At 40.6% G+C, this 15371-nt stretch overlaps 1 protein-coding gene across 8 annotated transcripts in view; it reads right to left on the bottom strand.

The window, feature by feature from the left end:
- The window catches only part of TSPAN4 (tetraspanin 4), a 418001-nt gene that overhangs the window by 214975 nt on the left and 187655 nt on the right, over positions 1-15371 (bottom strand). Inside the window, exon 1 of one of the 8 annotated variants that reach the window (XM_041421138.1) lies at positions 10434-10538. The exons of the other annotated variants lie outside the window; for them this stretch is intronic. Coding sequence (XP_041277072.1) covers positions 10434-10500 — 67 coding nt within the window. The 5' untranslated portion in view covers positions 10501-10538. Of the gene's footprint in view, positions 1-10433; positions 10539-15371 lie in introns of those variants that run through there. 8 annotated transcript variants of the gene reach the window in all.

Raw genomic sequence — 15371 nt, 5'->3', positions numbered from 1 at the left:
CAGGGTTGGAACTTTAATAAAAAGGAGATTTTCTCCCCTTGCAGGAAAAGAGAAATGCTTCAAAAGCTAATAGTACTTTTAGGCATCTTAAAGTAAATTTTATCGGAAGACTCTGATGCCAACATGTTTGTCTTGTTCTTTACTTATGATAAAATAGAAATTACAGTAGGACAGTTAATGAGCCACTTATATAGGCCACACAAACCAGAGACACTGCTGTATCAAACTTTTCAGTCTCTGAGTCTGTTGAAGAAAATAGCTTTGTAATTCATGCACATAAAAAAAAAAAATCTACACTAAAAGTGAGACCAGACACTGAAATTCCAATCTGCAATAAGCTGTCTATAAGATGTAAGGCATCTCCCAGCCTTCGCTAACGGGGAGCAAAAGAATTGTATCCAGCCTGTGTTGGAATGATACATTTCCTCCTCCCACTTTCTTTTCCTGACAAGATTAGTTTCCCTGGATGAAGGAAAAGAGAAGCATGTGGCAGTGATGCATACAGTCCTGGTTCTGTGATAAGCAGAGACTGCAAACCCACCACGCTGAATCCTGCCAAACATATGCTCGTGTGAACTAGATTACGGGGCTTCTGTTGGTTCAGTTGTTTATTTAAATCATGCCAGGGAACTGACTTTACATCTCCTACCCCTACTTTGCTTCCTGCATTCCAAATTGTTTATGCTACATTATTTGGCCATAAGATTCCATTTAGAAGGAAAAGAAAGCTCTCCAAACTCTCTCAGTATTCACATGCAATCTAATGTAGGAAAAAAACTGAAACTCAATGAGAATCTCATCAATAATTTGTGGCATACATAACACTTGAAAAGATTAACTTTTTTAAAGGTCAGATTCTATCAGTGGATGGATAAAACCTGTCCTGCCTTGTGGATGAATTTACCATTAGGAATGCTATTACTTGCCTTAACGAGACACCCCTAACATTTGATACTTGTGAAAAGGAATCAAGACATTGATCTTTTTTAAGTTCAATCCAGTCATTAATAGAACTTGGGAGAGAAATGGTATATACATGCACAAACAAATGCTATTCAACACAAGACCAATGTTTGAAGCCCTAAGCAGCCTTCATAAATAATGTTCCACTTTCAGCAAATGGTGATTTGTCATTTCTTTGTCTTTCTCAAAAAAAAAAAAAAAAAAGGTCTCTCCCCTCATTTTTTTTTTTAAAAAAAAAAATGAGGGGAGAGACCTTTTTTTTTTTTTTTTTGTAAAAAAAAAAAAAAAAAGGTCTCTCCCCTCATTTTTTTTTTTAAAAAAAAAAATGAGGGGAGAGACCTTTTTTTTTTTTTTTTTGTAAAAAAAAAAAAAAAAAGGTCTCTCCCCTCATTTTTTTTTTTAAAAAAAAAAATGAGGGGAGAGACCTTTTTTTTTTTTTTTTTGTAAAAAAAAAAAAAAAAAGGTCTCTCCCCTCATTTTTTTTTTTAAAAAAAAAAATGAGGGGAGAGACCTTTTTTTTTTTTTTTTTGTAAAAAAAAAAAAAAAAAGGTCTCTCCCCTCATTTTTTTTTTTAAAAAAAAAAAAAAAGAAAGGTTCTCTCACTCATGTCGTTTTTGTAAAACAAAAGTTTAAATTTGGACTCCGGGGGCAAAAATCCCAGGTATAGGCCATTTCAGAAAACAAAACTTACACCTGACAAAGTAACAAATACAATTAAGCACCTCAAATCTACTTAAAATCACAAAGCAATGAAGAAGTCAAGGTTTATTCTATAGGGTATTCTGTGCTTCAAACACAGCCAAGACTTGGCCACAAAAACGAGAATACAACTTTTCTAAAATATTACACAAATTTGAATTCAAATCTTTGTTTCATAAATCCAAGTTATTGTCTTGATAGCCCTTTCACTTTAGGGTATGAAAAGAAAAATCAATAAACCAAACAATTTCCACAGCTATTACACACACTTCCCAATTTCAAATAGGACCAGGAAAGGTTATACGAAGGACACAGGAAAGAACATTGCACTGGCATTACCATAGAATTTAGAAAAAGTTTAGTTATGAACAGCAACTAAAATGGGTTATAGGATTCAAATCTGATGCCCTGAGACTAATTTGTTTCCTAAGTCAGCTGTGGCCTTGCACAGAGAGTGTAGCAGGACTGCAAGGTGATACTGCTCACATATTTTCCAAGAAGTCCAATCTATTAATCGTGTGGTTTGTTGATCCCATCATACTGCAAGTCCTGGCGTCTTACTTGAATTGCTGTAAACACACCTGAGCTTCTTGTTTCATGAATGTTTTTGAGATCTCACCACTCCATGGTCACTTTTGTCCCACTGTTCAGTTTGAGCTGTTCTCTGCTTGGCATCCTCTGAGCTACCAAGCATTACTACTCCACCACCACCTGTGTTAGCTCATGCACAGCTTCTCAGATGTTTCACTGCTGTTGTTTTCTGTGCATAAAAGAGTGGATGTAAGGAAAAGGCACCTCAGCTGTCCTTTACATCACACAGATGCTTCTTAGGGTGTGTGGCTACATGGAGACAAGGAAGGACACAGCCTCCCAGCTCCTAAACTTGTGTCCTCCTTAGCATTAGGATCTCTCCTGGTTTTGAGCACTGTACACTTCTGATCAAAGGGACTGGCTGTGTATTGCATGCCTACATTTGTACATGCTTGGTCATTCCTCATTTCCATGCCTGCTGATCATATCTATTCCTAGCAATCTGTTGTCATTAATTCTATTATTGTCTGTGCTGTGCCATTTTCTTTTCCTGTAGATTAGCTCTGTGCTTATGTTTCCATACTCTTGTGTCATAGAGCATCCTTTCTTAGTCATCTGTCATTTCAGCACTAGCACATGTGCTCCTGGAGTTTGCTTACTACAACTCCAGGCTCCCTCCTCCCAAACCTGGCTCCTTCCTACCCAGCCACACATACACAAGCTTGCAATTCCCACTGGTCTCCGGACTAGGTTTGCCAGAGTGGGGCAGAAGTTCACACAGGCCACATCTCAGCACATGTTGCTGCAGCTACAGGTAGCAAAGGCAAAAACTTGGTGGGGCGGGCTGGTCCAGCTGCCCGGCACAATCTGTGAAGCAGCGTGCGCAGCTTTTAAAAGCTGCCTGCCAAGGGAAGGATGCAAACGTCCAGCCTCTGCTCATGACATGACTAACTTGGCAGCATTTCAACTGGAAAAAAATCCCTGTTCACTTCTCAGCCCTGTCCTTCCTGGAAGTGTATTTTGCATCACCTGCCAGATGGCCCCCTTCATACTGAACTTGTGCTCCCACCTCCTGCTGAGACAAGGTGTCCCACATTCGCTCCCCATCACAGGACACTCCTGTTTCTTACACTAAATATGCACATGGCAGAGTTGAGAAGTCCACCTTTCCAGGTTGTTTGTCAGCATAGCCTCTTCTGCCTCCCACAGAGAACACAGCTCTTGACATCACCTCCCACAGCAATAAGAAAGAAAGGCTTTAGCATTTCCCAGCAATCACATTAACTTTGAAGAATTGTCTGGCAGTGGCACCTGCTGCTAAGGATACAGATGTACAGGATGAACTAAAAGGCATTTCTCCACGAAGCAGATGATATCACTGCGCATACGTCACTGTACAAATATGTATTTTTCCTCTCATCTGATCAATGATTTTAGCTTTGGCAAAGGCATCAATGTAATAGCTTTGGGGGACAAACAACTTCAAATAAGCTTTGCAGAAATCCTAGCAGTAAAACAAAAACATAAGGAAGAATTTCTTTATGCTCCACTGAGAGAAGCTGTGTTTCATTTTGAGTGGAAACTTGGTGTATTTAAAACATAATTAAATACAGCTCCAGGGGGGAAAAAACCCCCAACAACAAAACAAACACAACCTGACGCAGTTCATAGTAAGAATTTGAGTATCCTTACAGCTGAGTTCTGCTCTGTGGTTACCAGCCTTTTCTAATGGAAACACATACATGTTCATGTCATTAGTTCAATACCAGCAAGGTAAATTCAGGAAATTCCACTTCAGTAAAACAGATGAGAATTCAGAAGGAATTAATGTGCACCAAGTACGAGATCCAGCAGAAAAAATCTCCCATTCCATTCTGGACTTCAGAAATAACTACAGTAGAATAGACCCTAGTATATTCATTATAAGGTGGATCAAGTACCCAGTTTATACTGCAAACAATGAGACCATATTGGTCACTTCCACAAGCACTGTAAAGGGACCTATATGGGCTGCACAAAAATGGTATTATTATTACTGTTATTATTATTACTGTTAACCATCAGGTTGATTTTTCTTTTTTAAGGTGGGCCCATGAGAACACCATAAAAGGTCAGTTATTCAGTTCCTTGTCTGATTTTTTTGGCTGTTCAGAACACACAAAACAAGTGCAAAGCTGCTACCAAAACAAAATAGTGATTTTTCATCATCGGGCATTTTCTGTTCCGGGCAGCACCATTCTGGTATAGAAGGTCCAAAGTTATCTATTGCTAAGGGCAGGAATAGGACAAGGAGAGGCAGGTCAGGTACAGGAGGTTGTGCTGTTCAGGTGTGTTGCGTCGATTAGTCTGTAATGAGATCCATTACAGTTACTAATTCCAAAAGCATTAATTTAAATTAGTTCACAGGCTGCTCTAAGTTCTGCAAAGGATAAAAATTTCTCTTCTGGCTTCATCAGTTCTGGCTATAGCTACACTACTTGACCACATTCAAGGGCCTTCCTTTCCAAATCTTTTGCAGGATGTACACTAGAAGTGGAGTTCTTTGTGGCTCATAAGGACATTCATGCTTATATTAAATAGTATAAAATTGATAATAAAATTTATTTCTGCAGTATGAAAGAAATCAACCACTAAATAAGAGCCTTCTGCTTTGTGCAGTATTAGACAATATCCAGATTTGTTGAGTCAATGCTTTGGTAATTTTTGTCGTGCCTAAAAAAGTACAGCCCTTTTGAAAATGTTACAGCTTTTTATTTCAAAATACTTAGAAAATTATTTGGGACCCAGACGCAGTGAAATCTGCTGAAGAAACGTTAAAGCCTCTTTGTTTCTTCAGTCTTAATTTGAAGATTCTTTTTCCAGGGTCTGTAGATTATGGGTATCTGCAAGAGATAGTTGGATTGTTTTCGCTCTGTCTTTGGCATTAGCAAAACAGAGCAGAGGATCATGATGATACCTCGGCATTAACAATGTTTTGAGGATTTGGCAAGTACAGAATTTTTCTACTTGAAATAATTATTTCCCAACTATTACTCCAGGCCAAGTACAACAGCCCTACAAGGCAGCCAGCCTTCCAAGGACTCTTGCCTCCTATAGCCTTGTTCCTGACCTGCAGAGGTATTTTTAGTCTCCTAATAAAAGAGCGAGGTAGCACAACACCTTTCCAAATCTCAACACCAGTCTTTTTTGCTCACTTATCAAGGCATCATACTCTAGGACACGGTCTAGAAGATGGACTTTGTTGGTCCAAGGACTGTTTATGTGGACTTTTTGTTATCAATCTGCACACAGGAATACTCCCTCTAGCAGCGTGCTTCAGCACGTTGACCCATCAGATCCTCTTCTGTAACAAGCTGAACATGACCAGAGGGGCTCAGCTCTCATCATGGCCTTTTCTGCCCTTGCATTCTTTTATCAGACAGCCTCTGCTATATTACTCAATATTCTTCAGTCAACACTTTGAATTGTTTGTTCCACAAGTATAGTCATTGTTTATTCCTGTCAACACAGTGGCTTTAGCATTGACAGAGGAAAGGCAGAAAAGCACCAAGAGCCTGCTGCTTGCATGCCACCTCCTGGCATATCAGTTCCACAGAGCCATGGCCTCACTACACAAAATCCTAACAGAATGGTAGCACAAGAGCTATAGAAATTTGGGGTCTGAAAAATCTCTCTTCTGAGAAAACACTGAGGGAGCTGGGCCTGTTTAGAGAAAAGAAGACTGAGATGCATACAAATAAATGCATACAAATATCTCAAAGGCAGGTGCCAGGTGGATATGCCAGACTCTTTTTGGTGCCGCCCAGCAACAAGATAAGGAGCAATGGCCATAAACTAAAACACAAGAAGTTTCACCTCAACATGAGAAAGAAGATCTTTACACTCTGTGTGGCAGAGCACTGGAACAGACTGCCCAGAGCAATTGTGCAATCTCCCTCTATGGAGATACTCAAAACCCACCTGCAAAGTTCCTGTGTCAACTACTCTGGGGGACACTGTCTTGGCAGGGAACTGGACTGGATGATCTCCAGAGGTCCCTTTCAACCCTAATGATTCTGTGAAATTATTTAAGGATCATTCATAGTATCATCCTGCTAAAGAAAGGGCAATTTTGTGAGTAAAAAAAATTGACACATAGCATTTATGTAGTTTTTATCTGACCTTGCTCACATGCTTCATGACTATTTGCAGTTCCTCCTGTAAGCCATGCCAAGCTTTGTACTCAGAAATGTCTCTGATGATGGGGCTTCCTAAGTTATCCATACAAGCAAAGACTTGATACTTCATAGCACAGTTCTGGCTGGAAATAATCTAGGAAGCAAATGCCCTGAAATTCCTGCAAAACATGAGAATGCCCAGTGAGTGGGAATGAATTTTTGCTGCCTCTTCCCATTCCATCTCAGCTGCTCCACTGTGCTTCTCGGACTGAAGTGGGAGTGCTGACAGAATAATTCTCAGATGGAAACAGAAGTCATCCCAGTCAGGGCTCTTCTCAGACCCTGACAGGCAAAAGGCTATTTTAAATGTGCTGATCATCAGGCATGTGAAGGCCGCCATAGGCTGTGCACTACAGACTGGAGAAAGAGAAAACCCTCCCTCAATAAATTCTGGACCCAGATCTCCCTTCAAACTCTGACAGACACCACTTGCAAGTGCCAAGAGTATAAGAGCAGGGCATAAACTTAGAAATAGCCTCCATGGTATCCAGCCTCCAGCAACATGTGTCTTGAGAAATTCTCAAGCTAGAACTGGCATATTATGTTTAAATGTTTTTGACAGACCTGCTGGCATAATATTGTCTAATTGCTTTTGGAACCCAACACATCCAAGTTTCTCAGCACTAAGTTTCTCAGGTTAACCAAACACTGTATGAAAGTTCTTACCTGTTCTGCATTTACCACCTGACAGGCCGAGTGGTTGTCCTACAGCTTTTGTAGTGTGAGAAACTGAGGCAACCAAACATTCCTGACTCACATCTCCATGCTGTCTGTGACTGCCAAAGGGCTACACGTGCACCCAGCCCTTCCCTCTGCCCAGCTATCCTATGTACAACAGCATCAGCCACAGCTGCAGGAACAGGTTCTCTGGGAGACACTGAGCTCAGGGTCTGCTGCAGAGGATTAAGGACATTAGTTTCCAGCTCAAAGCATGTAATCATGCAGGATTATAGAATCATAGAACTGGGGGAGACTTGGAAAGACCACATGGGTGACAGCAGAACTGTTTGTACCTACATCACCTCAGGCAAACACCTCATCATTTAACAAACCTGAACCTTCTGTGACTGAAGCCTATTACTTCTTACCCTACACCTACAGAGAAGAGCTATTCCCTGCCCCTTTCCAGCAGCCATTTACACATTTGCAAAATGTTGTTAAATATCCTTACCCACCTCTTTTTAACCAAAGAACTCCAATTCACAAAACCTTTGCCTGAGATTTTATTTTGACCTCGATCATTCCCACCACACTCAGATCAAATTGTCCAGTTGATACCCATCTTTTAACTGCAGCTCCCAAAATCTGAACTATACCCCAGCTGAGACTATACTTAGTGTAAAGAAGATAGATCATTTTACAGGTTTCACAAGTGGCATATTTTGGTTTTGTATTGCAAGATGGCTTTGCCTTTTGAAGCAACACAGCATTTGGGACAATTTCACTTTATGGACTACAATAAACTCCAGATCTTCTCTTCGTAGACCTATTTGTATTTGTGCAGTTGATTATTTTTGAAGTGAAATATATTGCATTTATCCACTTATTTCAGGCTGTATCTCCAGTTTGCCAACACCATTTTGGCTACCAAATGCATCATCAGTCTTTCCTGTCCCCTCAAAAAATCAGATCAAGACTGAACAGTAGCTGTAACAAAGGACATGAGGATGAAAAAACTTTCAAATTCTAAAAGAGTATTTTTTAAATTGAGCTATGGATCAAGGTCTGAACTGCCTTCAAAATAGGTCCTTCTTAATATCACAGGTGCAGCTCATCTCTAATGAGGTTTCACAGAATAATTAAATGCAGACAGCTTGGGCAAACATCCAAATCTTCAGTTATTCACCTTATCTAACAACTCCGGCAAATAGTTGGAAGTGCTGTAATTCCTAACACAAAGAGCACATAATATCTGGGACCACTGACTGAATATTTGAGATACCTCTCATTGCTTTATCCACAGTAGGCAAAAATAGCATTAAATAAAGTGCCGTAGTTAGGAAACACTTTCTCATGTTCTTGCTATTTTAGGCAGCTCTGCTATTGGTACAATTATACCAACAGTTTTGCCGTGTCACTTCTTTTAAATACCCATTCACCTATATTTGTGCAATGCCGATGGCTAACCTGGGTCCTGCAACGTATTTCTAACTCTTACTGAACCTCCCAGAAGGGAGCATACCGTGAGGCCAGCACACAGAACACAAGTAGCCAGGACTAAAGCATTTGTTCTTGTCCTCAGACTTTACACAGTCCATATTCACCCTCTTCAAAAGGGCTTTATTGGCAAGAGCACAAAACTGTTGCAGAAGTAGAACAGGTCTCCCAAGAGTGCTGCACTGGCCCCTCATTTGGGCAGCTCTGAAGGGGCAAAGATGGCATCAGCATTTACATTTGTGATATAGAGATTTTATTCCTATGATACCTCTGTTATAAGTTCATCCTTCTTATACAAACTGGGAACTGAAAAGGAAGATTAGGTGACTGAATTCCACCCACAAGTCTGCAACAGAATCTAGGTCCTGCAGCCAAGCCCAGTGCTTTCCACACTGTAACGTGTCAAGGAAAATAAAAGAAGATAGATTTTTAAACTCCTTATGTTTGCTAATCATCCTGTAACTGAACCTAACACCTCCCTAACTTAGCTTACAGCATGGAGCTACTTTGACTTACTCAGTCTTACTCCCAATCTTGGAGCAATATGCTTCTCACTTTGCAAAGTTGTTATTCCAAGTGAGATTTGCCAAATTCACTTTGGTTATGTTACAGATCAGCCTCACAATGTGGGAGTGCATGAGAAAACAGTATCCTCTGCTCTGAATATCAGCAATGTTCAGGGAGATAAGCTGTGCCACCACACCAGAAATGAAGAAAATGAGTTGCCATTAGTTTTGGCAGCTGGATTGCTAAAGCAAGACCCCCTGCCCCCAGCTCCATGCTGAGCTAACAGAAGCCCACCCAGCAGTACGGGGGCACAGCACAGCTGCAGGTGCCCGCGTCACACGGAAAGTGCCAGCAGAGCAGAAGGCAGGTGCCTGCCACTGCTCCAGGCATGCAGGGGGATCAAGAGCAGATATGCTGAGGGTCAGACAAGTGTGTGTGCCTGCACCCTGGGGCCCAGAAACTGGCCAGATGAATGCACTTGAGCGCTGTGGCAGACTGCAAGGTTACCATAGGTGGATTTGTGTCATTTTGCCTCGGGCAGTAATGGAACGGACAATCTGCACGCACGGCTGGCGTGGCCACTTCCAGCAGCACGAAATCTAGCAACTCGCTCTGGAAGGAGGATCACACAGTTATTCAACTCACAGGGCATGCCAAAATCTGCAGGAACATCTATTTCTCAAGGTCCTACTAGCAATAGCCTGGAGCCAAACATATTTGAAATGTCTCAGGGACAAAATAAACCCCAAAACAACAGGGTTTTGTCTACCCCGTTCAAAGCTAAAGTTGGTCACAAGAAGTTTGGTAGTTTTAAAGTAACACTTTCAACAAAGTCCTGACTGTAAATACAAAATTCCCTCTTGTGAAATTATGCTATGTTTTAAACTGAGAACAATCATTTGAATTCTTTCAAAATGCAATTTAAACCTGCATAGATCTCATGAAGCTTCAAAGAGATCTGTGAGTTAAGCAGCCATGTTTTACATGGCTTTAAAAAGCACTCTCACAGAAGGGTTTCAAAGGACTACTATTTAGCTATTTAAATTCCCAGGAATTTCCAGGCTGGAAAATTTCTGAAAAAAAACTGCCAAGAAAAATCAAGGACAAACACTCACACAAAACAGTGTTCAGGTGGGAATGAGCAGCACGCCCTTCCAATCACAATATATCATCCCAGGTCTCTGGAAGCTTGTAAGGTGTGAAGCTACAAGTCTCTGTGAAGCTGAACTCACACAGAACACACTTTTTAGAAGTTGCTTTCGGATGAGTGGCACATTTTGCACGGCTCAGTAGATCTTTAATTATTCACACTCAAGTAACTACGCTCCTACTGGAAATCAACAAATGAATGTACAATACCTTGCTGGGAGTGTACAAGCAGCACAGGTCCTTCCCAGAGTATCAGCGGAGCTGGGCTCGGACTCATCTCGGCCAGCTGCTCCCCTCCCGGGTGTCTGCAGCGCTCTCGCAGTTGGTCTCGCACAGACCGAGAGCTGAGCCCTGATTCATGATTTCAGGCTCCAGCCATGGAATGCAGCCATTGAAAACCCAGAACTATTTTTACCCCTGAGCAGCCACAGCATTTCTGCCCCATAAAGACTGCTGAAGCTGATGCCTTACCCTGCACACACACCCACCCTGAACCTGACCAGCTAAGATGCATGGTTCCCTGGCATTTAGTGGGGTTTTTAACTGCACAGTTGCTACCAACAGGACAAAGCAGCACAGCCCCTGGCATTATTGTCAGCCCTCAGAAGTCAGACATTTGATCCCAGTTGTCAAAATTAGAAATTCCTCAGAAACGCTTTGCTCTGGGAGATAAGATTAGCTCAGAGCAATGACTGTCTATATGGTTTGTCATGTACACCACCAATCCCAGCCTGCATTTAACAAATACGTGCTCACACCTTCAGCTGCAGGCTGCAGACACGCATAAAAAATCATTATGTGTCAAACAAAATCACAATGAGCTGTAAGAAATATCACAAGATCAGGCAATCCCAAAAAATTCACAAAACAGAGCAAAATAGCTTTTTATATGAAACATTCAGAAACATGGAATTGTCTTACATAAAAAATTAGCAATAAATCAAAGGCAGACACCTGAAGTAACTTCTCAAGATTATACAGAGAATACTGACCACTTGAAACTTCCCAACTCAGCTGTTGTGAGCCTACAGGATTCTACAAATGTACTTCAGAAATAAAAAATACTGGAGGTATAAATAATAAAAACCAACTAATTGGTTTTTTTTACATAACCAACTATTATCAACCCATTATATAATCACTTAAGCAGATAAAAGTCCACAGGTGCATAGCTGGACATACATAAGAGGTCCAAATACCTGAGAACCAGCAGACTCACTCACTCAACTTGCTCATATTTTGCTTTAGACAATGAAAAATAACTGTAGGCATTTCTCAGAAATATGTGCTGAAACACAAAAGGAACAAGACCTACTAACAACAGTCAACTATTAGTACTTAACCTATGGAAGCACATGAAGGTTGAGACAAGAATCGACAGCATCACATCACAGAAAATGTCCCTGCCATCTGGAGTTTCAAGGACAATATAAAAAATACTGTGCAAAGGGTGAGACTACCAAGGTCATAGGAAGACAGTTATGGTCACCTATTGTCATCTTACTGCAAAAGCTCCATACCTTCTTAGGAATTTCTCATGGGCAGCTCCTCACAGTACTGACTCCTCCTTCCTCACAGCACAGCCAACAAACTCTTAACTTCTCAGCTAGCCAACCGATTCTTTACAATACCCATCCTAATTGGATCCAGCTGTGGCCTATTAAGGACAGGCCTGTTCCTAATGCTTGGTAATTAGTGCAGCTGTAACTCCTTAGGGGTGAGATTACCTTCATCACTATCTCTACTCTCCTACATTCCATCCGTCCACAGTCACCAACAAGCAGCAAATGCCATAATCAACCAAGCTTCCTAATGAGTTTTGGGGCAGCAACCCTTCTGTAAGGTCCCTTCAAAAGGTAGCTGCAATGAAGCCACAGTGCACACATACACTTAGAGTGACCTTAATGCTATGTGTAACTTAAAGACAAATTTTGTAACCAGATACACCCAAAACTGGGGCAGTTGGAGTTCTGGAGATATTCTATTCAGGAAAAAGCAATGGAAAAATTACAGGATTATTTCACATCACTCAACACTGGCTTCCTCTAGCATCACGCAGACTGGTTCTGTAACTCTGAAGGATCTGTCCCTTTTAAACAAGGCTTTGGTACTGGGAATCCAGACTTTGCTGTTTCATACTTACAGAGAGACTACTGAGGAAGTGTAGGTGGAGACTGCAAGGAAAACAGAAATGAAGGACACCATTTGGGGAAGAAGAAAGCTACAATTAGAGCATATAGAAGAACACAAAACATATCTTAAAGTGGGCCAGATCTGACACCAACGACCTAAAGCTCAGAGAAGGTTAAAGGAGCAATACAAGCTTGTAACATCTAGAAGGCTGATCCACTTTAACATAGTGCTGGGGGAAATAAAGCAGAAGAAACACTGTTGCTGTGAATTAATGTCTCTGTGAGAGATTATTCTCAGCAAACAGCCTTCTGCTATTTCTGCAACGAGCTGACTCTCCAGAAGTCCCTTTCATTTGCAGTGAGCACCAGAAACTCTATCAGCTACAAAAAGCCAGGAGAGAATAAGGCTAGCTAACAAAACCCCTGTGCAAGTAACTTCACAGTTTTTATCACTTTTCACCTAGGAATTAGGAAGTACATATTTCCTACCTGTTCAATTACTACCAGTTCAAGGACAGTGCCTCAAGTTATTGGCTCTCACAAATAAGAGAAAGTGAAAAATACTGGTATAAAAGCCATTCCTTTTCTGCAGAATATTTAAAGTTCTCCTTTCATACTACCCAATAGAATTCAGAAGGAAGGAAAAACCATACACTGATACAAACCCAAGACTGTCTGATAATAGCTTCTGCTTTTAATACCTTATTCAGCAAATTTCAAGCTTTTTGAAAACCAGAGGGTGAAAAGTCAAGATAACCTCCATGAATTTTTAACTTGGATGCTTAGGAGACTGCTAACACCAGACAGGAAATTATTCACCATTCTCCCAGGTGAACTCACTGGTTCATACAGCAATGTGGAGGGATGGCCAGAGGAGTGCCTAAAACAGGGAGTAGCGATATGAGGCCATCTGTGAGGGCCTCAACATTTGCTGCTTTGTTTCTAAATGAAGAGTTTAAAATAGTTATTTAAATATTTGCCACTCTGAAAGACAAGCTTTTTTTTTTTTTTTATTTTCCCTCCTGTACTCAATTTTATTGGCTGGCTTAGATTCAATGGTCAAATAGAAAAAGGAAAAAACCCTACACAAAGCACAGAAACAATTTTTCAGTATCAAAAAAGAAATCACAAAAAGGATTGTAGCAGTCTCCATCACAATTACCAGAGAGACTTTAATATATGAGAAAGGAGGATGGAGAGGAACTACATTAAAAAAGTAGCAATTTAGGATGCCAAATTCCAACAGGTTTTCAAGTTTTTGTTCTTCCAGAAAAAACATAATACTCATCTCACTTTTGAGGATGAGCACCACGAAAGGCATCTCTTAACACATTTTCAGGCATTATGAAGAAACCCTAAATCACTTTTTCATAAAGATCCTATATGCTTATAGGACAAGAACTGTAATGAAACTATCCATCATTGGTGTTAAACCGTCCATGCAACTGAAAACCAACAGAAAAAAGAATCTGAAACCAATTCATCAACTTTATAGTTTCAATTTTCAAGGAGAACATCAAATTATTTTAAATAGCAGTTATAATGCAGAAACTCAGAGGCATCTTCAGGTCTTTCTGTTACTCTTCAAGAAGTACAGCCAGGCTGTGGATCCTGCTTGAACAGAAAGTGAGAGGAATGACCTGACAGCTGAAATAGCTGCTGCCACTTTGCAGCACTGCTCTGGTACAACTGCAGGAGGAGGAGGGGAAAGGAAGAGATTCCTAAAGGGGAGATGTATTTCTAGTTTAGATCCCAAGCTAAGTGCCTGACAAACCTTTTGCACTCACAAGCAGACAGAAATCAAACTCAAAAAGACACCCACAAACATACATTTCTTTCTTCTTCAGCAGCCTCGAGAGCTAATAATCCTAAATATTTATTATTGCTATTCATCCAAAATGCAGAGGCATGAGAAAGACAAACACCCATGCAGCTACTGTGAGCCAGGCTTGCAGTCACAGCACAGGACAGTTGCTAATTAAGGCTTAATTTGTGTTCCTGTCATTGCAGCATCACGCCTAGAAGAGAAGTCTTACCCACCTCACAGGGATGCCTACAGAATCAGCTCCACTTGGGAGGCAGAGGCCTCAAACTGATTCCCCTGCACTGATTCAAATCCAGACTGCTCATGTGGAGAAGCTCAAAGTGTGATATTTGTACTTAATCCTGCTCCAAAGAGGAGAACTGAAAGCAGTATCTCCAAGCCTCTGCTTCGGGCTTCACTAACGTAGTCATTTTGCTTGTTGGCTTCTAAGCAGTCAGAACACTCAATTAACCCTGTATGTCTTATTTCTTCTACTATTTCCTAAGCATGTGCTCTGAGCTACTGCTGAAAAAGGATACTGTGCTAGTGTTGCTCTGCCTCACAACTGCTTTCCTGCGTGAACTCAAGACCTTACAACACAGCTATTTAATCTGCATCTGAATGTTCTGCCAAAAAGAGGTACAGCTATTGAAACTGTAGGGCTTGTAATATTAAAGGCACTCATTTTGGGTACAAAACATTGTCCATCAATGAAGTTGGAGGGCATGTCGTGGTGTTGGATATGCTGCTCACAGGAAAGCTTAATTCTACTTGCAACAGCAACACCAAATACCCTGCAACAATCAAATGTCAAACCAACAACAGAAATTGCCAACCTTTTAAATTTAGTACTGCAGCCCACCTCTCATGTATTTACCTTTAATTTTGGCTTTTTTTTTTAAATTCTATTTGTCACATAATGTGAAATGATTCAAATGAAAGGTTTCTTTCAGAAATTTTTGTGGATAGTCTCCTTAAATTCTTCCTTAGATCACAGCTTGTTTTTTTTTTCCCATCTTTATAATTTCTTTTTTGATCCCCTCTTTTTATTTCACATTCCCACATCAGGAGCTAAAATGTCAGCACAAACTCTGGAAAAATATATACACAAATAAGAAATGCAATAGCACCTACTGAACAATGTAATAATCTCCTCTGTTACCACATTCTTCTTAGCTTCTTAGAACACAAATTGGGAGGAAATGCAGGACC

Source organism: Onychostruthus taczanowskii, unplaced genomic scaffold (genome assembly GCF_017590055.1).
Source record: "Onychostruthus taczanowskii isolate IOZ18803 unplaced genomic scaffold, ASM1759005v1 scaffold69, whole genome shotgun sequence".
NCBI classification, from domain to species: Eukaryota; Metazoa; Chordata; class Aves; order Passeriformes; family Passeridae; genus Onychostruthus; species Onychostruthus taczanowskii.
Note: the sequence above shows the minus strand (reverse complement) of the source record. Positions and strands in the feature narration are given on the sequence as shown.